Source organism: Microcaecilia unicolor, chromosome 11 (assembly GCF_901765095.1).
Source record: "Microcaecilia unicolor chromosome 11, aMicUni1.1, whole genome shotgun sequence".
Lineage (NCBI taxonomy): Eukaryota > Metazoa > Chordata > Amphibia > Gymnophiona > Siphonopidae > Microcaecilia > Microcaecilia unicolor.
The window spans coordinates 47,258,610-47,282,698 of record NC_044041.1 but is presented as its reverse complement, the minus strand read 5'-3'; the positions used below and the strand labels follow the sequence as shown (position 1 = coordinate 47,282,698).

The window sequence follows — 24,089 nt, the reverse complement described above, 5'->3', positions numbered from 1 at the left end:
AAAGATGGTTGAATGAAATATAATTGAGGTCTACAAAATCCTGAGTGGTGTAGAATGGGTAAAAGTGAATCAATTTTTTACTCTTTCAAAAAGTACAAACACTTGGGGACACTCAAACAAGTTACATTGAAATACCTTTTATAACCAAAAGGAGGAAATATTTTTTCACTTAATAGTTAAGGTCTGGAACTCGTTGCCAGAGGATGCAGTAACAGCAGTTACTGTATTGAGTTTCAAAAAGATTAAACAAGTTCCTGGAGGAAAGGTCCACACGTCTGGTATTAAAATAGACATGGGGGACGATGCTGCTTGTCCTACGATTGGTAGCATGAAATTTTGCTACTATTCAGGTTTCTGCCAGGTACTTGAGACTTGAATTGGTCACTGCTGTAAGCAGGATACTGGGCCAGATGGACCATTCGCCTGATCCAGTATGGCTATTCTTACTGTATGTTCTTATAGGATAAAGCAGGGAGATAGGCAGAATGAGTACCCATAATTGTTTTATCGGTGATGAGGACATGAGTACTCATAATTGTTTTGTCAGCATTTTATCACTGACAAGGCCACATTTTGATTTCTAAGGGATGAGGATGAATTTCTTATTTGTCATTACAGTTTGAATCTGATGTATGCTAGTAGGGTCCAGAGTACATAATATCTGGATATCACCAGTATATACATAAGCTGTGAGATCCAAAGATCGTACGAGTTAAAAGGGGTGCAAGAAAAATAATGAAAACAGTAGAGGCCACGGCCACAGGCTGCTCAAAAAGATGATATCTCATAGCATGTCACTGTATTGAAATGCATAAGCTCGATTTGAAAGGTAAGATGAGAACCAGGTGAGAGTTATGTCTTTGTGTCTGAGATGCCTTAGCTTATCCAAAAGGATAGTGTAATCACCTTAATCAAAAACTGTGGATAAATCCAAGGAAAGGAGTAAAACTGACATGGACTGTTCAAGGTGGTAGCAAATGTAGGTTGTAATGCATAGCAGAGCTGCCTTGGTGCTGTGGTGTGGTCTGAAGCCGGTTTGGTTAGGATGCCATGCATTTGTCTTAGCATTGAAATCTTGAAACTGGGACTGTACTGTGGATGCCGTAATTTTTGCAACAAATGGAAGGTTGGCAATGGGATGGTAGCTATTACAATTTGTTGCTGGTTGAGTTTGATCTTTTAAGCTCCGGTCTTATGTTCGCATGTCTCCAGTATTGTGGAACATGACCCTCCTGAGAGACTAGTGGTGACCATGGACAGAATGAACAGGTGAAAATTGCCTAGGAAACATTTTATTAAGCATGATGATACAGGATCATGAGAAGCCATGGCAAGTCTCATGCATTTAAAGGGTGCAGAGAGGAGTAATGTTAAAAGTAGCACAGGCACTAAGAGGGGTAAGGTGCTGGGCAAAGAGGGTGCTGGTGATGTACTTAGGAGGGGGTGAAGAGAGTATGTCACAAAGACTTTATTTTTTAAACAGTCAGCTAAAGCTTGTGCTGCTGGCATGGGGGAGAAACAGCCTTTCAGTGAGTGTGAAGTACTAAGAGTTTTCAGTATCCTATAAAGTGCAGCAGTGTTAGGTGCCTTACTTATTTTAGTGGTATAGTAAGTTTTCTGGGCTGAGAGCAGGGCCAGTTTGTGGAAGCATGCAGCATCTCTATAGACAGTAACAAGATAGAGAATGTTCATGTCTCCAAATGCATTCTGTCTAAGCTTTAATTCAGAGAGTGGAGATCCGGAGTGTACCATGGATCTTTAGGGTGTCCAGAACGGTTTGCAAAAAATCGTTCCGAGTCTTGACCTGGTCCTTCAGAGAGAGCGTACAGAAGTTATCAACAGTCAAGTTAGATTTTTCTAGCAGATACTGTGAGGTGAGATGAGGTATCTACACTTAATGGATACAGGGGGCAGCTTACCAGAGATAATAGAAGTGTAAGTGAAAGATAATAGGAAATTGTCTGTCCAGGGCAAGGGGAGCAAGAGGAGGACTTGGAGAGAAGGCTACAGAGGAAATTGGAGGGTCATGGGATAGGAGGAAAAGTCCTATTGTGGATTAAAAACTGGTTGAAGGATAGGAAACAGAGAGTGGGGTTAAATGGGCAGTATTCACAATGGAGAAGGGTAGTTAGTGGGGTTCCTCAGGTGTCTGTGCTAGGACCGCTGCTTTTTAATATATTTATTAAGTAGAGGAGTGTGGTAGCCGTGTTAGTCCACTGTTAAGGTTATCAATAGAAATCAAACAAAATAAAACATGGAAAAGAAAATAAGATGATACCTTTTTTATTGGACATAACTTAATACATTTCTTGATTAGCTTTCGAAGGTTGCCCTTCTTCGTCAGATCGGAAATAAGCAAATGTGCTAGCTGACAGTGTATATAAGTGAAAAACATTCAAGCATTGCTATGACAGTCTGACAGGGTGGGAGGATGGGGGTGGGTAGGAAGTATGCATGGGGACATCAAAGTATACCATTGGTATTCTAACAGGGTGGGTGTGGACCTGGGGTTCCTAGCCCATTATAAACCATAAAGCTGTATGTCTCTGTTGATCACCCTCCCCTCACCTGTCCACACCCACCCTGTTAGAATACCAATGGTATACTTTGATGTCCCCATGCATACTTCCTACCCACCCCCATCCTCCCACCCTGTCAGACTGTCATAGCAATGCTTGAATGTTTTTCACTTATATACACTGTCAGCTAGCACATTTGCTTATTTCCGATCTGACGAAGAAGGGCAACCTTCGAAAGCTAATCAAGAAATGTATTAAGTTATGTCCAATAAAAAAAGGTATCATCTTATTTTCTTTTCCATGTTTTATTTTGTTTGATTTCTATTGATAATATATTTATAAATGATTTAGAGATGGGAGTAACTAGCGAGGTAATTAAATTTGCTGATGACATAAAGTTATTCAAAGTCGTTAACTTGCGACAGGATTGTGAAAAATTACAGAAGGACCTTACGAGACTGAGCGGCTAGATGGCAGATGACATTTAATGTGAGCAAGTGCAAGGTGATGCATGTGGGAAAAAAGAACCCGAATTATAGCTACGTCATGCAAGGTTCCACGTTAGGAGTTACGGACCAAGAAAGGGATCTGGGTGTCGTCGTCGATAATACACTGAACCCTTCTGCTCAGTGTGCTGCTGCGGCTCAGAAAGCGAATAGAATGTTGGGTATTATTAGGAAAGGTATGTGAAACAGGTGTCAGGATGTTATAATGCCATTATATCGCTCCATGGTGCGACCGCACCTTGAGCATTGTGTTCAATTCTGGTCGCCGCATCTCAAGAAAGATATAGTGGAACTGAAAAAGGTGAAGCGAAGGGCGACTAAAATGATAGCGGGGATGGGATGACTTCCCTATGAAGAAAGACTAAGGAGGCTAGGGCTTTTCAGCTTGGAGAAGAGACGGCTGAGGGGAGACATGATAGAGATATATAAAATGAGTGGAGTGGAACAGGTGGATGTGAAGCGTCCGTTCACGCTTTCCAAAAATGCTAGGACTAGGGGGCATGCGATGAAACTACAGTGTAGTAAATTTAAAACAAATCGGAGAAACGTTTTCTTCACCCAATGCGTAATTAAACTCTGGAATTTGTTGCCGGAGAACGTGGTGAAGACGGTTAGCTTGGCAGAGTTTAAAAAGGGGTTAGACGGTTTCCTAAAGGACAAGTCCATAAACTGCTACTAAATGGACTTGGGAAAAATCCACAATTCCAGGAATAACATATATACAATGTTTGTACGTTTGGGAAGCTTGCCAGGTGCCCTTGGCCTGGATTGGCAGCTGTCGTGGATAGGATGCTGTGCTCGATGGACCCTTGGTCTTTTCCCAGTGTGGCATTACTTATGTACTCTGTTAGGTAGGAGAATAAGATCCAAAGTATATAGTTATGTGAGTAGCAAAATACACATGCATGCTGTGTGAAATTATGATCAGAAATTAGTGAGGTAAAATCTTGAGCGTAAGGGGAGGTTGTATCGTCTATATGTATGTTGAAATCACTGGTATGATTGGATGAGAGGAGTTAATACTACAGTCAATTAACAGATTCTTAAGGAGTTGAAAGGATTATGACAAGGGAAGGAGCCATAAACAAACAAGAAAGAAGTCAGAGGGAGGTAAGGTACTGTCTGAAGACTAAGGATTCTAAATGTGTCTGGAGCCGAGTGAATTGTAGATTTACTTATTTGTTTATTACATTTCTACCCCAGATTTTCCCACCTATTTGCAGGCTCAATGTGGCTTAAATAGTACCGTAATGGCGTTCGCCAAGTCGGTTGATAACAAATACAAGGTTATATATTGTGGTCTGATGAGGTAGGTGTTTGTCAGGCACCATGAGGGTCGAAGAAAATGTAAAATTGTTTATTGTCCCATACGATCATTGGTTATGCTGTGTTGCTGGGTATGGTGATTTATGGTAAGCCTTTAGGTTGGTTTTTAATGATTTCCTGAAGTTTAGATGGTCATGGATTGTTTTCACAGCTTTTGGGAGTCCATTCCATAGTTGTGTGCTTATGTAGGAGAAGCAGGATGTGTAAGTTGTTTTGTATTTAAGTCCTTTGCAATTTGGGTAATGTAGGTTTACATATGATCGTGATAATCCAATTCTGTTTCTGGTTGGTAAATCTATGAGGTCTGTCACATATGCTAAGACTACGCCGTAGATAATTTTGTGGACCAGGGTGCAGATTTTGAAGATGATCCTTTCTTTGATTGGGAGCCAGTGCAGTTTTTCTCGGAGGGGTTTGGCACTTTCGAATCATGTTTTACCAAATATTAGCCTGGCTGCTGTGTTTTCCGTTGCAGTAATCCACATGGCTTAGGACCATTGATTGTATTAGGTTTCGAAAAATTTCTCTCGGGAAGAAAGGCTTTAATCATTTGAGTTTCCACATTGAGTACAACATTTTCTTTATTATGGAGTTTACTTGGGTCTCAAGGGTAAGGTTGCAGTCGATTGTGACTGAGTATTTTTAGGCTGTCTGAGATAGGGAGGGTGTGACCTGGGGTGTTTATGGTTGTGGATTTGTACTTGTTATGCTGGGATGAGAGGATGAGGCAGTGTATTTTTTCAGTTGGAATGAATTTGCCCAAGAGTCCATGATATTCAGGCCATCATTGATCTCATTGGTGATTTCTGTTAAGTCATGTCTGAAGCAAATGTAAATTGTTACGTCATCAGCATAGATGTATGGGTTAAGGCCTCGATTAAGTACGTTTCCATCAATCCCAAAGTGGCCAAGAAGTCTTAGTAGTATGTTGTGGCTTACCATGTCGAATGGGAGGAGAAGTATGCTTTTACCTGTAGCTATTTCCTGTTTGAATTTCGCCAGGAGAGTGACTAGGACAGTTTCAGTACTGTGGTGCAGGCGGAATCCTCGAGTCGTGTAGTATTGAGAACGTCCATGTATTCCGTAAGCTGTTTGGTCACCAAGCTTTCCATCAGTTTGACTACTAGAGGGATAGACGCCACTAGGCGGTAATTGGTGAGGTCATTTGTGTTTTTCTTAGTGTCTTTTGGTATTGGGGTGAGTAGGATGTAACCATATTCCTCGGGGAAGAGACCTTGTTGTAGCATGAAGTTAAGGTGGGATGTGAGGTCTGCTATGAAGTTGAGATACCCTGGAGGGGAGGTCTGATTGATATAAGCAGTGTCAGCCTCAGAGCTAGGTTTCAGTAAAATCAAGGATGTCCAGTCTGTGATTCTGAATAAGATTAAGAAGATGAGTTTTACCCTTGGTCAAGAAAGAATTAACAAGGCCAATATAGTGAGATAAGAGAAAAGAGCGTCTGTTGATTGGACAGAAGAGTGTAAAATTGGATGTAGGTATCCTACCTGCTACAGAGGGCAAGGCTGTGGTCAGGACAACCCCACAAAACTGGTATGGCCTGCGCAAGCCACGTTAAAGCGAATGCTACATACCTGTAGAAGGTATTCTCCGAGGACAGCAGGCTGATTGTTCTCACTGATGGATGGGTGACGTCCACGGCAGCCCCTCCAATCGGAATCTTCCTAGCAAAGTCCTTTCCTAGCCCTCGCGCGCCCGCGAGCACCGCGCATGCGCGGCCGTCTTCCCGCCCGAAACCGGCTCGAGCCGGCCAGTCCAGTATGTAGCAAGACAATACACTCCAAGGGAAGACACAACTCCAAAGGGGAGGCGGGCGGGTTTGTGAGAACAATCAGCCTGCTGTCCTCGGAGAATACCTTCTACAGGTATGTAGCATTCGCTTTCTCCGAGGACAAGCAGGCTGCTTGTTCTCACTGATGGGGTATCCCTAGCCCCCAGGCTCACTCAAAACAACAACCATGGTCAATTGGGCCTCGCAACGGCGAGGACATAACTGAGATTGACCTAAAAAATTTACCAACTAACTGAGAGTGCAGCCTGGAACAGAACAAACAGGGCCCCCGGGGGGTGGAGTTGGATCCTAAAGCCCAAACAGGTTCTGAAGAACAGACTGCCCGAACCGACTGTCGCGTCGGGTATCCTGCTGCAGGCAGTAATGAGATGTGAATGTGTGGACAGATGACCACGTCGCAGCTTTGCAAATTTCTTCAATGGAGGCTGACTTCAAGTGGGTTACCGACGCAGCCATGGCTCTAACATTATGAGCCGTGACATGACCCTCAAGAGCCAGCCCCGCCTGGGCGTAAGTGAAGGAAATGCAATCTGCTAGCCAATTGGATATGGTGCGTTTCCCTACAGCCACTCCCCTCCTATTGGGATCAAAAGAAACAAACAATTGGGCGGACTGTCTGTGGGGCTGTGTCCGCTCCAGGTAGAAGGCCAATGCTCTCTTGCAGTCCAATGTGTGCAGCTGACGTTCAGCAGGGCAGGAATGAGGACGGGGAAAGAATGTTGGCAAGACAATTGACTGGTTCAGATGGAACTCCGACACGACCTTTGGCAAGAACTTAGGGTGAGTGCGGAGGACTACTCTGTTATGATGAAATTTGGTGTAAGGGGCCTGGGCTACCAGGGCCTGAAGCTCACTGACTCTACGAGCTGAAGTAACTGCCACCAAGAAAATGACCTTCCAGGTCAAGTACTTCAGATGGCAGGAATTCAGTGGCTCAAAAGGAGGTTTCATCAGCTGGGTGAGAACGACATTGAGATCCCATGACACTGTAGGAGGCTTGACAGGGGGCTTTGACAAAAGCAAACCTCTCATGAAGCGAACAACTAAAGGCTGTCCTGAGATCGGCTTACCTTCCACATGGTAATGGTATGCACTGATTGCGCTAAGGTGAACTCTTACAGAGTTGGTCTTGAGACCAGACTCAGACAAGTGCAGAAGGTATTCAAGCAGGGTCTGTGTAGGACAAGAGCGAGGAGCTAGGGCCTTGCTGTCACACCAGACGGCAAACCTCCTCCACAGAAAGAAGTAACTCCTCTTAGTGGAATCTTTCCTGGAAGCAAGCAAGACGGGGGAGACACCCTCTGACAGACCCAAAGAGGCAAAGTCTACGCTCTCAACATCCAGGCCGTGAGAGCCAGGGACCGGAGGCTGGGATGCAGAAGAGCCCCTTCGTCCTGCGTGATGAGGGTCGGAAAACACTCCAATCTCCACGGTTCTTCGGAGGATAACTCCAGAAGAAGAGGGAACCAGATCTGACGCGGCCAAAAGGGAGCAATCAGAATCATGGTGCCTCGGTCCTGCTTGAGTTTCAACAAAGTCTTCCCCACCAGAGGAATGGGAGGATAAGCATACAGCAGGCCCTCCCCCCAATCCAGGAGGAAGGCATCCGATGCCAGCCTGCCGGGGGCCTGAAGCCTGGAACAGAACTGAGGGACTTTGTGGTTCACTCGAGATGCGAAGAGATCCACCAAGGGGGTGCCCCACGCTTGGAAGATCTGGCGCACCACTCTGGAGTTGAGCGACCACTCGTGAGGTTGCATAATCCGGCTCAGTCTGTCGGCCAGACTGTTGTTTACGCCTGCCAGATATGTGGCTTGGAGCACCATGCCGAGACGGCGAGCCCAGAGCCACATGCTGACGGCTTCCTGACACAGGGGGCGAGATCCGGTGCCCCCCTGCTTGTTGACATAGTACATGGCAACCTGGTTGTCTGTCTGAATTTGGATAATTTGATGGGACAGCCGATCTCTGAAAGCCTTCAGAGCGTTCCAGATTGCTCGCAACTCCAGGAGATTGATCTGTAGACCGCGTTCCTGGAGGGACCAGCTTCCTTGGGTGTGAAGCCCATCGACATGAGCTCCCCATCCCAGGAGAGACGCATCCGTTGTCAGCACTTTTTGTGGCTGAGGAATTTGGAAAGGACGTCCCAGAGTCAAATTGGACCAGATTGTCCACCAATACAGGGATTCGAGAAAACTCGTGGACAGGTGGATCACGTCTTCTAGACCCCCAGCAGCCTGATACCACTGGGAGGCTAGGGTCCATTGAGCAGATCTCATGTGAAGACGGGCCATGGGAGTCACATGAACTGTGGAGGCCATGTGGCCCAGCAATCTCAACATCTGCCGAGCTGTGATCTGCTGGGACGCTCGCACCTGCGAGACGAGGGACAACAAGTTGTTGGCCCTCGCCTCTGGGAGATAGGCGCGAGCCGTCCGAGAATCCAGCAGAGCTCCTATGAATTCGAGCTTCTGCACTGGGAGAAGATGGGACTTTGGATAATTTATCACAAACCCCAGTAGCTCCAGGAGGCGAATAGTCATCTGCATGGACTGCAGGGCTCCTGCCTCGGATGTGTTCTTCACCAGCCAATCGTCGAGATAAGGGAACACGTGCACCCCCAGCCTGCGAAGTGCCGCTGCTACCACAGCCAGGCACTTTGTGAACACCCTGGGCGCAGAGGCGAGCCCAAAGGGCAGCACACAGTACTGGAAGTGACGTGTGCCCAGTTGAAATCGCAGATACTGTCTGTGAGCTGGCAGTATCGGGATGTGTGTGTAGGCATCCTTCAAGTCCAGAGAGCATAGCCAATCGTTTTGCTGAATCATGGGAAGTAGGGTGCCAGGGAAAGCATCCTGAACTTTTCTTTTACGAGATATTTGTTCAGGGCCCTTAGGACTAGGATGGGACGCATCCCCCCTGTTTTCTTTTCCACAAGGAAGTACCTGGAATAGAATCCCAGCCCTTCTTGCCCGGATGGCACGGGCTCGACCGCATTGGCGCTGAGAAGGGCGGAGAGTTCCTCTGCAAGTACCTGCTTGTGCTGGAAGCTGTAAGACTGAGCTCCCGGTGGACAATTTGGAGGTTTTGAGGCCAAATTGAGGGTGTATCCTTGCCGGACTATTTGCAGAACCCACTGATCGGAGGTTATGAGAGGCCACCTTTGGTGAAAAGCTTTCAACCTCCCCCCGACCGGCAGGTCGCCCGGCACTGACACTTTTATGTCGGCTATGCTCTGCTGGAGCCAGTCAAAAGCTCGCCCCTTGCTTTTGCTGGGGAGCCGCGGGGCCTTGCTGAGGCGCACGCTGCTGACGAAAGCGCGCGCGCTGGGGCTTAGCCTGGGCCGCAGGCTGTCGAGAAGGAGGATTGTACCTACGCTTACCAGAAGAGTAGGGAACAGTCCTCCTTCCCCCAAAAAATCTTCTACCTGTAGAGGTAGAGGCTGAAGGCTGCCGGCGGGAGAACTTGTCGAATGCGGTGTCCCGCTGGTGGAGATGCTCTACCACCTGCTCGACCTTCTCTCCAAAAATATTGTCCGCACGGCAAGGCGAGTCCGCAATCCGCTGCTGGAGTCTATTCTCCAGGTCGGAGGCACGCAGCCATGAGAGCCTGCGCATCACCACACCTTGAGCAGCGGCCCTGGACGCAACATCAAAGGTGTCATACACCCCTCTGGCCAGGAATTTTCTGCACGCCTTCAGCTGCCTGACCACCTCCTGAAAAGGCTTGGCTTGCTCAGGGGGAAGAGCATCAACCAAGCCCGCCAACTGCCGCACATTGTTCCGCATGTGTATGCTCGTGTAGAGCTGGTAAGACTGGATTTTGGCCACGAGCATAGAAGAATGGTAGGCCTTCCTCCCAAAGGAGTCTAAGGTTCTAGAGTCTTTGCCCGGGGGCGCCGAAGCATGCTCCCTAGAACTCTTAGCCTTCTTTAGGGCCAAATCCACAACTCCAGAGTCATGAGGCAACTGGGTGCGCATCAGCTCTGGGTCCCCATGGATCCGGTACTGGGACTCGATCTTCTTGGGAATGTGGGGATTACTTAGTGGCTTGGTCCAGTTCGCAAGCAATGTCTTTTTTAGGACATGGTGCAAGGGAACAGTGGACGCTTCCTTAGGTGGAGAAGGATAGTCCAGGAGCTCAAACATTTCAGCCCTGGGCTCGTCCTCCACAACCACCGGGAAGGGGATGGCCGTAGACATCTCCCGGACAAAGGAAGCGAAAGACAGACTCTCGGGAGGAGAAAGCTGTCTTTCAGGAGAGGGAGTGGGATCAGAAGGAAGACCCTCAGACTCCTCGTCAGAGAAATATCTGGGGTCTTCCTCTTCTTCCCACGAGGCCTCACCTTCGGTGTCAGACACAAGCTCACGAACCTGTGTCTGCAACCTCGCCCGGCTCGACTCAGTGGAGCCACGTCCACAATGGGGGCGTCGAGAGGTAGACTCCCTCGCCCGCATCGGCGAAGCTCCCTCCGCCGACGTAGTCGGGGAGTCTTCCTGGGAGGTGGCCGCAGTCGGCACTGCACGCGGTACCGACGTCGGGGACCTCACCCCGGGCGATGGGCCAGCCGGCGCCACGCTCGACGGTACCGGAGGCGCAAGCACCGCCGGTACCGGAGGGGTAGGGCGCAACAGCTCTCCCAGAATCTCTGGGAGGACGGCCCGGAGGCTCTCGTTCAGAGCGGCTGCAGAGAAAGGCATGGAGGTCGATGCAGGCGTCGACGTCAGAACCTGTTCCGGGCGTGGAGGCTGTTCCGGGCTGTCCAGAGTGGAGCGCATCGACACCTCCTGAACAGAGGGTGAGCGGTCCTCTCGGTGCCGATGCCTGCTGGGTGCCGACTCCCTCGGCGACCCAGAGCTCTCGGTGCCGACGCGGGGAGGAGACCGGTGTCGATGCTTCTTCGACTTCTTCCGAAGCATGTCACCGGAGCTCCCCGGCACCGACGAGGAGGACGTAGAATCCATCCGTCGCTTCCTCAGGGCCGAGGTCGAAGCAGGTCGATCCCGGGGGGGCTGTACCGCAGGAGCCCTCAGGGTAGGGGGAGACCCACCCGAAGGCTCACCGCCACCAGCAGGGGAATGGACAGCCCTTACCTGCACTCCACCCGATGCACCACCGTCCGACGACATCAGGAGACGAGGTCCCGGTACCACCGACGTCGATGCAGCTATCCGATGTCTCGGCGCCGCTGCAGAGGGCCGATGCCTCGATGCACTGGCGGCCAAGGATGAAGGTCTGGACGCTGATGACGTCGATGCACACGATGACCCCGGTGCCGATGCCGACGAAGAGCCCGAGAACAAAACGTTCCACTGGGCCAATCTCGCTACCTGAGTCCGCCTTTGTAACAGGGAACACAGACTACAGTTCTGAGGACGGTGCTCGGCCCCTAGACACTGAAGACACGAAGAGTGCCTATCAGTGAGCGAGATTACCCGGGCGCACTGGGTGCACTTCTTGAAGCCGCTGGAAGGCTTCGATGTCATGGGCGGAAAAATCACGCCGGCGAAATCAAAATCTGAAATGACGAATTTGGAGCACCAAAACTTTAAGGGAGAAAAATCTCGACCGAGGCCGAAAAGAGGCCTACCCCGACGACGAAAGAAAACTTACCGGGGCAAAAACTGGAAACACGGGAAGGGGCAAACAAAACCCAAGGGGGTTTCCGGAGCACTTCCCGAACAAGGTAGAACTTTTCCGAAGAAAAAAACACGTCTATTTAAAACGGACGCGCGAGGTCGACTCTCCGGGGCTCGACACGACAAAAACACAGCCGTACCGAGTGCGGACGAAAGAAGACTGGACTGGCCGGCTCGAGCCGGTTTCGGGCGGGAAGACGGCCGCGCGGGCGCGCGAGGGCTAGCAAAGGACTTTGCTAGGAAGATTCCGATTGGAGGGGCTGCCGTGGACGTCACCCATCCATCAGTGAGAACAAGCAGCCTGCTTGTCCTCGGAGAAAGAAGGCAAATCAATAAATAAAAGGAATGTGCTCCAAGAATAGGGAAAATGATAGGCTACAGCATCTAAAAAGAATGCGTATGAAGAGTGCACAAATTCATAAGAAGTTGAAAAACTTGCTTTTTCCAATGCCAGAGTGTTAAGACATGTGGCACAGAGGTTGGAAGATAGAATATTAGTCTTCTGGTATGTGCTATTTTATTTTTGTTTTTGGTGTTCACTTTTTTTTTTTTACTGCTTGTTATTTGTAGTCAGCTTTGCACTTTTCTTTTTTTCATTTTTATTTAGTTTCATTGTACAAAGATTCTCTGTTTAGTTTGACATTACTTACTGCTTTGACTACTTTATCTATTCAGGAAATCAAGCTATAAATGTGAGAAATAGATAGGATGTTCATTTTCCCTTTAATAAGTAGGATTTACTAAAGTTAAAAGACACCTCTTACCGAGTCATTCCTTCATTAAGGCTTGCAACAAATCCTGCAATAGATCGTCGTCCTGCTGTATTATCATGATAACAATCAATCCCAACAATCATGACTTGCTTTAGCTGGAAAGAATTTAAAAATATTTATAAAAATGTTTACTTTGGCATTTTGTTAAAATTAGGAATTACATACTTCATCTGGTCATCTTATTAAAAAGCATTTCCACACAAACTTGTACCTATAAAAACAAACATGCACTACATTTGTAAAATTTAGTTCATTTTTTACTGAGTCAAAGAACCATCAAAAGCCAAATATAGAAGTTAATCCCACTGCTATTCCTCAACTTTTATGAGCACCTTTAAAAACACTGCCTTCCAAGACAATTAGAATTGGTGTATACAAACTACACATTTTCATACCAAAAATATTCTTTTAATTACACATTAGGATTAAGGAATGTAATACATCAGCAACAGAAATCCCAAAATCTTGCAACTTCTGGGTCTTATACTACTTCCTACCTCTGCACATGATCCTTCCCAAGAATAAACTTATCTCCAAAGCCCTTGGATTCTTCAGTCAAAGAAGAGGACAAAGATACAGCAGAATCATTGCACTAATATAGCCCTGGCCACAGAAGAAGAGTTCTTTCATTTTTTATACTGTGGTCCTTCATTGGTCAAGTTCTCAAGATAGGAGTCCTGTCTGGTGGGTGTCAAAATATTTAAGATTTCATTTGCATAAACATCATATGAAAAATGCCAGTGCCAACCAAGATGCTACCTCTGTGGGGCGGCACTTTAAAAAACCAGAACACTGTACTAATGAATTTATACTGAAAATACTTAAAGAAAACGTTAAAACAATACAGGAACGCAAGACTTTTGAAGTCAAAATAATTAAATATTTTGACACCCACCAGACAGGACAACAAAGATCTAGGTTTTCTAGCCCATTATAAACCATGAAATTTCACTACTTTGTCACCCTCTGATCACCATGCATATCTCCCTGTCCCCCATCCTCTCAGCCCTCTCTGTTTCTCACCTACCCCACTCCTCCCTCATCCTTTCAGGCGGTATCATCTTATTTTCTTTTCTATGTTTTATTATATTCTATTTCTATTGACTGGCTTTAGAAGTGGACTAACACGGCTACCACATCTCTCTACTTTATCTTGCCAAACCAGTCCTGACATGTAGGGAATGCTCAAGCCCTCTAATCTGCAGGGAAGGCGAGATATGGCTACTCTGAGGATGCCTAGTTCAAAAGACCATATTTCCTTTGGCCTGAACATTTGATCTGTAACGTTTGACAAGTGAATTAAGCAAGGATACTGTAGCCACCTTACAGATGTTCTACGGCAAAAATGACTGCATTTTCCATGCAGGAAAAAAAACCCTTAAGCTATCCAAGTGAAAGAATGGAACATTTCTGGAGCAACTGCACCTGAGCCATGTAGATAGAAAGGCCACTGAGTAACTCTGAATCCAACACCTATTAATAGGCTACGGCTACCAGATGAACTTTTGACAAGTTTAGAAACAACGCTTTATCCACCCCATCAGAACAAAGGTGGCCAAGATATTCACCTTTAAAGAGAAAAATCCGGATTCTTGCAAAACTCTTCACACCAAACCTGCACATCAGCCAAGAAAGTTAAGAACATAAGAACAGCCAGGTCCATCTAGGCCAGTATCCTGTTTCCAACAGGTGCCAATCCAGGTCACAAGTACCTGGCAAAAATAGTAGGCACATTCCATGCTACCAATCTCAGAGCAGGCAGTGGTTTCTCCTGTCTCAACAGTAGACTATGAACTTTTCCTCCAGGAGCTTGTTCAAACTTTTTTTAAAACTAGATATGCTACCGCTGTTACTACACCCTCTGCCAAAGAGTTCCTTTGTGCCTTGAATGAGGAGCAAAAGAAAGAAAAGGACTTCCCAAGCCTATTATGGAACAGCACTCCCCTATAAGCCAAGATTTGTAAGGGAAACAACTGACTCTTGGTGACACTGATTACCAATCCTAAGGACTGAAGATGAGTAGGTATCTTGGATGAAGTCTGCAGAGTCTCTTGATAGAGAGAGCCGCAAATCAGCCAATCACGAGGTATGGCTGAACCTGCAATCCATCCTCACGAAGGAAAGCTGCCACCATGACCTTGCAAAAATGTCCTCGGCAATATGGAAAGGCTGAATGACATGGTCATAAATCGCTAAGATCCCTCTGCAGCAAGGAGCACTGGGAATAAGAAAGTAAGTTACCTTGAGGTCCAGGGAGGTTAGAAACTCTCCCCACCAGACAGAACTATTACACACTGCAAGGTTCCCATTGTGAAAAGCTGAACCGTAAACACCCTAGACTCTTATGATGTCCAAACTCAGCTGGAAGGAAGCTCTCTGGTTAGAACTACAAAGCAAAGGGAACAACTTCCCATTCCCCAATTGCAACTGGAGACAGACTCGACTATGCCTAAAGGAAGAAACGTTGGCAAGGTGGCAAGAACTACCTGACAGCGTTTGAGCTTGCATGTAGACTCCCAAGAAAAATCTGTAGTGAAGTCCAGGTTGTAACTGTGCAATAGAAAAACTAAGACACATCTGAGCTGAGGTAATCTTGGTCCACTCCTCCTGAAACCAGTACAGGAGTCCTGCCTGAGGAGTGAACTGAGACTCCATCATTGGAAGATGCAGCAGGCATAGGTTGACCTGGAGTTGAAACAGAGCTCATTCTACCAGCAGCCAGGTGGCTTGTCGTAGTGGAAGTGGAAACCCAGAAAGTGGTTTTCCTGGGCCCACAAAACCTACGACAAAACCAAGCGGATTAAAAATCATCCTTAAACTCGTCCCCTGGCAATCTCCGAGACTTGGAAGTCCCTCAGGTCTTTACCCAACTGCCCTAGAAGTTCTCTAGTCCCAAGATTACTTCCAAAAGGCAGGTTGCCAAATGTGACTTGGAAGCCACATCAGTGGTCTGATGCCTAAGCCAGCGCTAATTTCTTACAGATAGAGACAAGAATTGGCTGGTGTGACTGTGCACTATAACTGCTGAGCATTGGAGCTAACAAGTGCGGCTGAGAACCAGAGACAGATGGTGTAGCCGAATATGGCTGTTGCACCATTGCGCACTACAGACAGCAAGCTGCAGTGGGTCGTGAAGCAGTACCCCTAGAGCTCTGTGCTTACTTTCAGCTGATTGCAATGACTATTAAGCTACCTCTACACTGAAGTAGCTCCTGGACCACTCCTCATGAAATTTAGGTACCCCATACCATGAAAAGATGCCAAAAATACCATAGAAGCAATTAGAGGTTCCGGGTACCGAGGCTAGTATGCAAAGGTGTGGCCAGTATCAGTGTGCAGAGAGAGAGAGAGAAAGGGCAATCTTTAGTACTGTACAGTTCTGATAACTGTTCCAGTCATGTAAGAATTATTTGGCCAGCAAGCAATAAGAAAGAATGAAATAAAATATGCCCCACTGGAAATCTAGCTGAGCCCACAGTTTCTCATAGGATGGATAAAACCAGCCTTGAACCTGTAACCTTCAGGCTGAAAGGTCAGCCACCCTCCTCAATAAAACTAGTTTGATGTAAACAGCACGGTTGCCAGGTGGGCGGTTTTCCGCAACCCGCTGCGGTTTTGTCCGCTGCGGGTCGCGGTTTTTTGGGCTATTTTTTGTTTTTTTTCCCCCGCTGTTTTTGTGCGGTTTTCGGGCCGCGGGGGTGGGGCTGACGTTTTGGACTGGGCTTGATGACGTTTTGGGTGGGGCTGACGTTTTGGGAGGGGCTGATGACGGCGGAGGCGGGGGTTGATGACGGCAGAGGCGGGGGTTGATGACAACGGGGGTGGAGCTAATGACGGCGAGGGTGGAGCTAATGACGGCGGAGGCGGGTTTGATAACGGCAAGGACAGGGTTGATGACGGCGGGGGCGTAAACATTTTGGGCGGGTTTGGGGACCGGGTAACTGGCAACACTGGTAAACAGTACACACACAGCTAATGCCACCAGGGCAGCACATAGGGTGCAGGATTACCATGGAAACAGAGAGAAACCTGAGAGGCCTGCGCTAGCCTCAAAATGTAACATTCCTCACAGAAACATGTAGTCAACAGCCCTAAGCCTGACTATCTAAACAAACTGTACTGCAATGCTCTGAGAAAGGGGAAGAGGGAAAGAGTGAAAAACCTAGAATAGGATCCCTAATCCTGATCCCTTTCTCCCTTCCATTAATGATGTACACACATCCTGAACCTCATTAAGGAGGGTCCAGAAATATTCTTAGTGAAAATCACCAAGTGAAGCACAGGCATCTCTACCAGAAGACTTTCAGATAGTCAGTACTTTCCAAGCTGCAGCTTAAGGCTCTCGCTGCCACAGAACAGCTGCAGAGGACAAATGGGTCTCCGACCTCGCCCATGGAAAGCTGTGGGAGACCTGAGGACTCCCACAGGAGTCTGCAAACCTCCCCAGGCCTCCTTTCTTAGAAGCCCTTAAATAACCAATATGAAGAAACTGGGAGTGATCCACACCAGTTCCCCAGTCACATTTCTGAAAAGTCTACATATAAAACTGCCTGAATCACAAGCAGATCAGGCCCCAGGGGAGCGCTGTGGCTTCAGCATTGCCATGTGGAGTGGCAAGAAAGATGGAGCCATCAAGCGCGCATGCACACCCAACAAAACAAGTGCCCTGCGCCCACCAAAATGAGCTGGGAAAAAAGGAGCACACTGCTCCACGGAGTTGGGCTGTACAGTGGATCTTCAGCATGGGAAACTGCAGCAGCCCAGTGGCTCCCACACTGGGAGCTGCTTTTGCTCTGCTCACTGGCGCAGATAAGATGACTACTCACCCTTTTGGGAATCGCTGTCACATGCCAAGTCGGTCCTCACACCATTCAGCCGGTACTGCAAACTGGCATGAGCTTGCCGTGCTGGACAAATCTCAGACTAAGGAGATTTTTTTTTTTAAACAGTGCTCAAACGGCTTTTTTTTTTTTTTTTTAAGGCAGGAGAGGACGCCGGAGCAAAAGAAACCTCAGACTCCTTTTAAAGTCAGGAGAGTGAGAACCACAAACCCCAGTCAGGCAGAAAAGAGGGGTTGAAGGGGGAGGAAGGGAGGAACCTGGCACCACCAGGTGTGAACCCAAGTCCCAGGACCGGGACACCTCAGACCCCAGAAGCTCAACTAGACCCAGGGGACCAGGCCAGGAGCCAATCAATCCAGAGCTGCACAGATATGACCATCCACCTGCTAGATAGAGAGAATACTAAAGTTAAGGTGACTGCACATGACCACATATAGTAAACCTCTGAAGTTCTTTCTATCTCTGTCTGCTGGTAGAGGGACATAACCCACAAGTCTCTGGATTGATCTGTGGGACGCTATGGAATATTACATAAAATATTCCACTTCCTTTTTCTGGAATAACTCACAATACCTCATCACCACATAAGCACTGAAGTTGTTACTTTACAAATAGTAAGGACGCATGGCATTTTCTTCTTACTTTACCCTTTCTGAAGTATAAAAAAATAATGCCTCTGACCACAATATCGGAGTCAGCCACCAATACCTCTAAAACTGGGAGTTTACTGCCCATGCTACGAGTATGGTTTTTTTTTTTTTTTTTTAACACAGTGTTCCAGAGGTTCCCTTTTTCAAACGAGAACATTGAGCTATTTATATACAGCAAATAATTCAAAGGCAAACATAAAAGAAACAAGAAACATGATCAAATAAATTAAATTGGACATAATTCACAGCTGTATAAAATCCCAACGAATGCATTTTAAAACAGTTTGCTTTGAAATCATATATAGATAAATAAAAACTAAACTTCAAAATGATAAAACTAATCCTAAAGAAATTCTTACAGGTATTTCAACACTCCAGAGCTCTCCTCCCATTTTACAGTTGATCTGTAGAGCAATCTTTGTAGCAATTGCCATTACAGTTTGGGGCTTGCTCAAGGTGCGAGAAAGCACACATTGACTTGGAGTAGGACAATCAGTGCACAAGTATTTCTTGATTGCATCATACTTATCTTTGCGGTTACTTGACAACATGCACACCACCTTTAAGGAAGAAAAAAAGATTTAAGTAGTTTAAGTAGTTAAATTTGAAGAGAAAAGCTGTCAACAGTACGTTGAAAAAATATATCTTATGATCATTCTACCATATGTGTTAAAAAAAATGTATTCAAACATTTTACATACAAATTGTAGCAGACAACATAATTAAAGTCACCATTTAATTTCACTGCACTACCTAACCCCCCATTGATCTGAGAAATAGGTTTAAAACTCATTACATTCATTTTTTTTTTTAAATCTTACAGGGAATTGGGCCAGATTTCTGTCCATATATGTCTAAACTCATTCCTGCTTAGGGCCTCTGTTCCCATTCACATTTAATTATTCCATTCACTAGTGACGCTGAATTTGCTTCTTCATGAGATTGTACATTATCTAGGAAGGAACCACAGATATGGAACAGCTTATCTTGGGAATATATTGAAAGATGTTACTTGACATTGAGAAAAAAATTAAAAACTAATTAGTTCATTACCAGAATTCAAGTCAAAAAGTACTCCAAATTCTCATTCATTTTAGTGTATTGGCTTATTTGCAATCCCAAGCCTCAATACGTTCAGTTCCTTAATGTTCAATAAGATTGAACTCAGCTTCTTTCTCCTTTTTGGCTCATACAATAAGGATTTCCGTTCCATTTTTCTCTGACAGAAGTGCTCGGGTTCCAAATTTTAAAATGTCTTAAAACATTTTTTTTAAAGCAGACCCCCCCCCACCCCCCCAAAGAGCAGAATATGAGAAGTTCTCCAGCAAAGACATAGCTCTCTTATTGTCCTTTTTAAAACTAATTTTCTTTTACTGTTTTTTTTTTTTTTTTTTTACTGATGTGGGTTTGTTTGTTTGTTTTTTTAGGTTATTTATTTTAAATTTTATCTTTGTAAACCACCTTGATAGGTTCTCTCTGAGAGCTGGTGAATCAAATTTCTATAAAAGTTCTCAGATTACTGGTGTTTAATTCTGGTTAAAAAAAATTTGATCTATTGTTGTGCCTTATTTAAAATATGCACAAATTGTGTCTTACTTGCTAATTTTCATTTAGGCCCTCCAGACATGTGGGTTTACACATTTATACCAGCAGATAAAGACAGAACTACTGGCTTAAAAAAAAATACTAGACGTATCCTATATAGTCCAGAGCCACACAGTATTTCTATAACAAAGCTAGATGAATAGAATTATCTAAATATTTAACCCCATTTAATTAGGGAACAAGGGGCAACAGACAACTGAGAACATTCCACTCAAAAGGAAAACTAGAGGAAAAAACTGTAGGTTCCAACTGCTTTACTTTCATTCTTATCATGACTTAAGACTGACCCTCCCCCCCCCACATACACACACAACAATACCACAGATCCCAAACAGATTCTGCACTAGTCTAGAAAGATTAAAAGGAAAGAGAATTAGGAGAAACCTACTTTCTCTTTCCTTAGCATTCCTCCAGACCAATCCAGACAGAGGACAGCACCAAGAAAGTGAAAGTGCCTTGGTGCTTTGTAGCTTTTACTACATGAGACGTGGGGTAAGGAATAATATATTGTAGAGGAATATATTCGAGTTATTCCCCAAGTTTTCCACGTCATCACTGTGACCCCTGACGCAGGTGCTAGTCACCGAAACACGGCCCGTGTCGGGTCTTTTTGTCAAGGCTCATTCATTAAAGAACTGTGTTCCATTTTTAAAGGCCCGTGGTGCTGGTTTCACAAATAAATGCAATGATGACCTAGTAACCACCTTGCAAATAACCTGGAAAGAAATAAGACCGCTCTCCGCCCTGGAGGCCACCTAGCCCCTGGTCTAATGTGCTTTGTGAACAAAATGACTTTTGAAAATATATACTGTAACAATCATCTACTTAATCCCTCATGCGTTTGTCAATTTCAATGTTACTTCCCACTTCATCTGTCGCCTGAACAGAACAAACACTGATCTGTACAACAAAATTCCTCATTCATTTGATATACTCTCGCAATGCACTCCTGACATCCAAGAGATGCGATTTGACTCTGCTTCTTGTTCTCTCCTGCCTCCTCCAATACCAAGAGGGAAATGGTTCACATGAAAACCAGAAACCACTTTAGAGAAGGAGGGAATGCAATGCAATACCACCTTCTCTTTATAGAATATCTGGAAGGGCTCCTTAGATAATACCTACAATTCTGAAGTTCTCCTTGCCAAAAATTCCATTTTAAAAAGTCATCCTTCAATGTAGATTCCCTCAAAGGTTCAAAGGGAGACTGTATCAAGGCTGACAAAACTAAATTCAAGTCTTAAAGAGGTACCACAGGGATCATGGAGGTCTCAATTTCACCTCTCTTAAAAACTGTACATCTGGATGCAAGGCCACCCACTCTTCTATGAACCAGGTGACCCTAACTGAGACTGTTCTGCAAACAATCCCAAGTTATTCACTACTGTAATTAAGATTTAGGTCTTTTTACCACCATCCCAATATTTATACATATCCCAGGAAAAGATTGGAATGATAAAAGATCACGCCACATATGAGAAAAGCAATTTATTAACTTACCAATAGAGTATACAGAATTAGAATACATTTTCTCATAGGAGTACAGTTCTGCTTATACAAAAGTATTGGCTGGGACTGTCTCAAACATTTACTAATCAGGCTGCTGCTTATATGCTGTTTCTACACAAAGCCTTTTCATTGAAGACATTACTTAATTCTTTTCGCTTATCATCTTTCTCGCTTATGTTCTTCAGCCAAAAGCTCCCTGCTACTTTATTACCTCATGTTCGGTTTCCTGAACTCCTGTGCACATACCATTCTAGCTACTACTACTACTTAACATTTCTAGAGCGCTACTAGGGTTACGCAGCGCTGTACAGTTTAACAAAAAAGGCCAGTCCCTGCTCAAAGGAGCTTACAATCTAAAGGACGAAATGTCAAGTTGGGGCAGTCTAGATTTCATGAATAGAGGTATAGTGGTTAGGTGCCAAAGGCGACAATGAAGAGGTAGGATTTAAGCAAGGATTTGAAGATGGGCAGGGAGGGGAGCCTGGCATATGGGCTCAGGGACTTTATTCCAAGCATGAGGTGAGGCGAGGCAGAAAGGGCGGAGCCTGGAGTTGGTGGTGGTGGTGAAGAGTACTGAAAGGAGGGATTTGTCTTGAGAGCGGAGGTTACAGGTAGGAACGTAAGGGGAGATGAGGGTAGAGAGGTAAGGAGGGGCTGCAGATCGAGTGCATTTGTAGATTAGTAGGAGAAGCTTGAACTGTATGCGGTAATTGATCGGAAGCCAGTGAAGTGACTTGAGGAGAGGGGTGATGTGAGTATATCGGTCCAGGCGGAAGATAAGACGTGCAGCAGAGTTCTGAATGGACTGAAGGGTGGATAGATGGCAAAGTGGGAGGCCAGTGAGGAGTAGGTTGCAGTAGTCAAGGCGAGAGATAATGAGAGAGTGGATGAGAGTTCAGGTGGTGTGCTCAGAGAGGAAAGGGCAAATTTTGCTAATGTTGTAGAGGAAGAAGCGACAGGTCTTGGCTATCTGCTGGATATGCGCAGAGAAGGAGAGGGAGGAGTCGAAGATGACTCCGAGGTTGCGGGCAGATGAGACGGGGACGATGAAGGTGTTATCAACTGAGATAGAGAGTGGAGGGAGAGGAGAAGTGGGTTTGGGTGGGAAGACAATAAGCTCGGTCTTGGCCATGTTCATGGCGGTTGGACATCCAGGCAGCAATGTCAGATAAGCAGGCTGATACTTTGGCCTGGGTTTCGGCAGTGATGTCTGGTGTGGAGAGATAAAGCTGGGTGTCATCGTCATAAAGATGATATTGGAAACCATGAGATGAGATCAAGGAGCCCAGGGAAGAGGTGTAGATTGAAAAAAGAAGGGATCCAAGGACAGATCCTTGAGGAACTCCAACAGAGAGCGGGATGGGGGTGGAGCAGGAGCCATGAGAATATACTCTGAAGGTACGGTGGGGGAGATAAGAGGAGAACCAGGAGAGGACAGAGCCCTGGAACCCAAATGAGGACAGTGTGGCAAGAAGTAAATTGTGATTGACAGTGTCAAAAGCGGCAGATACTCTTTGTCTGCTAGTATGGTCAGCCTTCACCTTTAACAACATCCCTTGATCCATAACTGTGCTGCTATCTCTTCATCTCCCCCCTTGAAGGCCTTCCTGGAAGGGCTTCACATTGAACTTGGGGAGTGGGCCTGTTTCCCTCTGGCTATGCAAAGAAACCCAATTTTTGTTATCTGTGTTTGGTAAAAGGTTGCGACTCGTAAGTCACCAAAAACATGAACCACAGCCTAGTCCTGCACCTCGCCTCTTGTTTCTGTACTGGACTGTATAAGTTACCATATTAGTTAATAAGATACGGTATTAGTGCCCCGGTAGTAGGCTGTCTTAGGTGATAGGCCACTTAAATCCCATAAGCAGGATGGGAATCGGAACCTAACTTAAACGTCATCGCCATACTACCTCATGAACACTTAATATGGCGAGTTCAGTTTCCTGCATAAATGGCGTATAGCTGGACAAATTTAAATATACAGAGCCAGAATGAACAATGTGGGCAGAAACAACTAACACGGTCACGCACATATCTGGATGTTCCTAATACATTAATGCTATAGTACACCTAAACTAAATATAAGTGAACAACATCTTTAATTACCTACGAGTGTGCAATGGTTAAATAGTTAGCTAAATTATAGAGAGATATCGTCACTATCAGTAGTTCTAATTTTTAAATGCTCATACACATAAGCAGGGGGGGGGGGGGGGGGGGGGGGGGGGGGGGGGGGGGGGGGGGTGGTCACGTGATGCCAGCAGGCTGAGAAGACACTCGTAAGCCCTGCTCTGTCCCTGAGCAATTTTATCTGCAAATTTGTTTGGTTGCCCTTACCCTCATCGGCGCGAGAGTTCATTTTTCAATTCTATCAGTACTCTGGGATGAAAACCATCCAGTCCAGAAGATTGCCCCATTACATCCTCCAGGTGTATAGAGATTTCATTTAGTTTCTCTGACTCGTCACCTTCGAATACCATTTCTAGCACTGGTATCTCTCCCAAATCTTCCTCGGTGAAGACAGAAGCAAAGAATTAATTTAATTTCTCCGCTAAAACTTTTTTTAATATTGTTTTTGCCACCAACGTAATCTTTTTTTCAAAGTCCATCTTTGTCTTCCTTATCAGCGCTTTGCATTTGACTTACCATTCCTTATGTTGTTTCTTATTATTTTCAGACAGTTCCTTCTTCCATTTTCTGAAGGATTTCCTTTTAGCTCTAATAGCTTCCTTCACCTCTCTGGCACTTAGACACTTTGGGGTTCTTCCTTAGGACCCCCTGCAGTTGAAGGCTGATGCAAACTACACTACATATAGAAGGCTTAATACATTAGCAACACAAATTCCAGCAAAAAAACAGCCCTCCCTCAAACTCCCCTAAGTTACTGTCATGTTTATTGCCAGGGCCTGCT

The 24,089-nt window shown here is 45.7% G+C and overlaps 1 protein-coding gene across 1 annotated transcript in view; it reads right to left on the bottom strand.

Moving 5' to 3' along the window:
• The window catches only part of PIWIL1 (piwi like RNA-mediated gene silencing 1), a 368,470-nt gene that overhangs the window by 139,653 nt on the left and 204,728 nt on the right, over positions 1–24,089 (bottom strand). Inside the window, exons 13-14 of the mRNA XM_030218398.1 lie at positions 18,424–18,624; positions 12,565–12,668 (exon numbers count right to left, since the gene is read on the bottom strand). Coding sequence (XP_030074258.1) covers positions 12,565–12,668; positions 18,424–18,624 — 305 coding nt within the window. The remainder of the gene's footprint in view (positions 1–12,564; positions 12,669–18,423; positions 18,625–24,089) is intronic.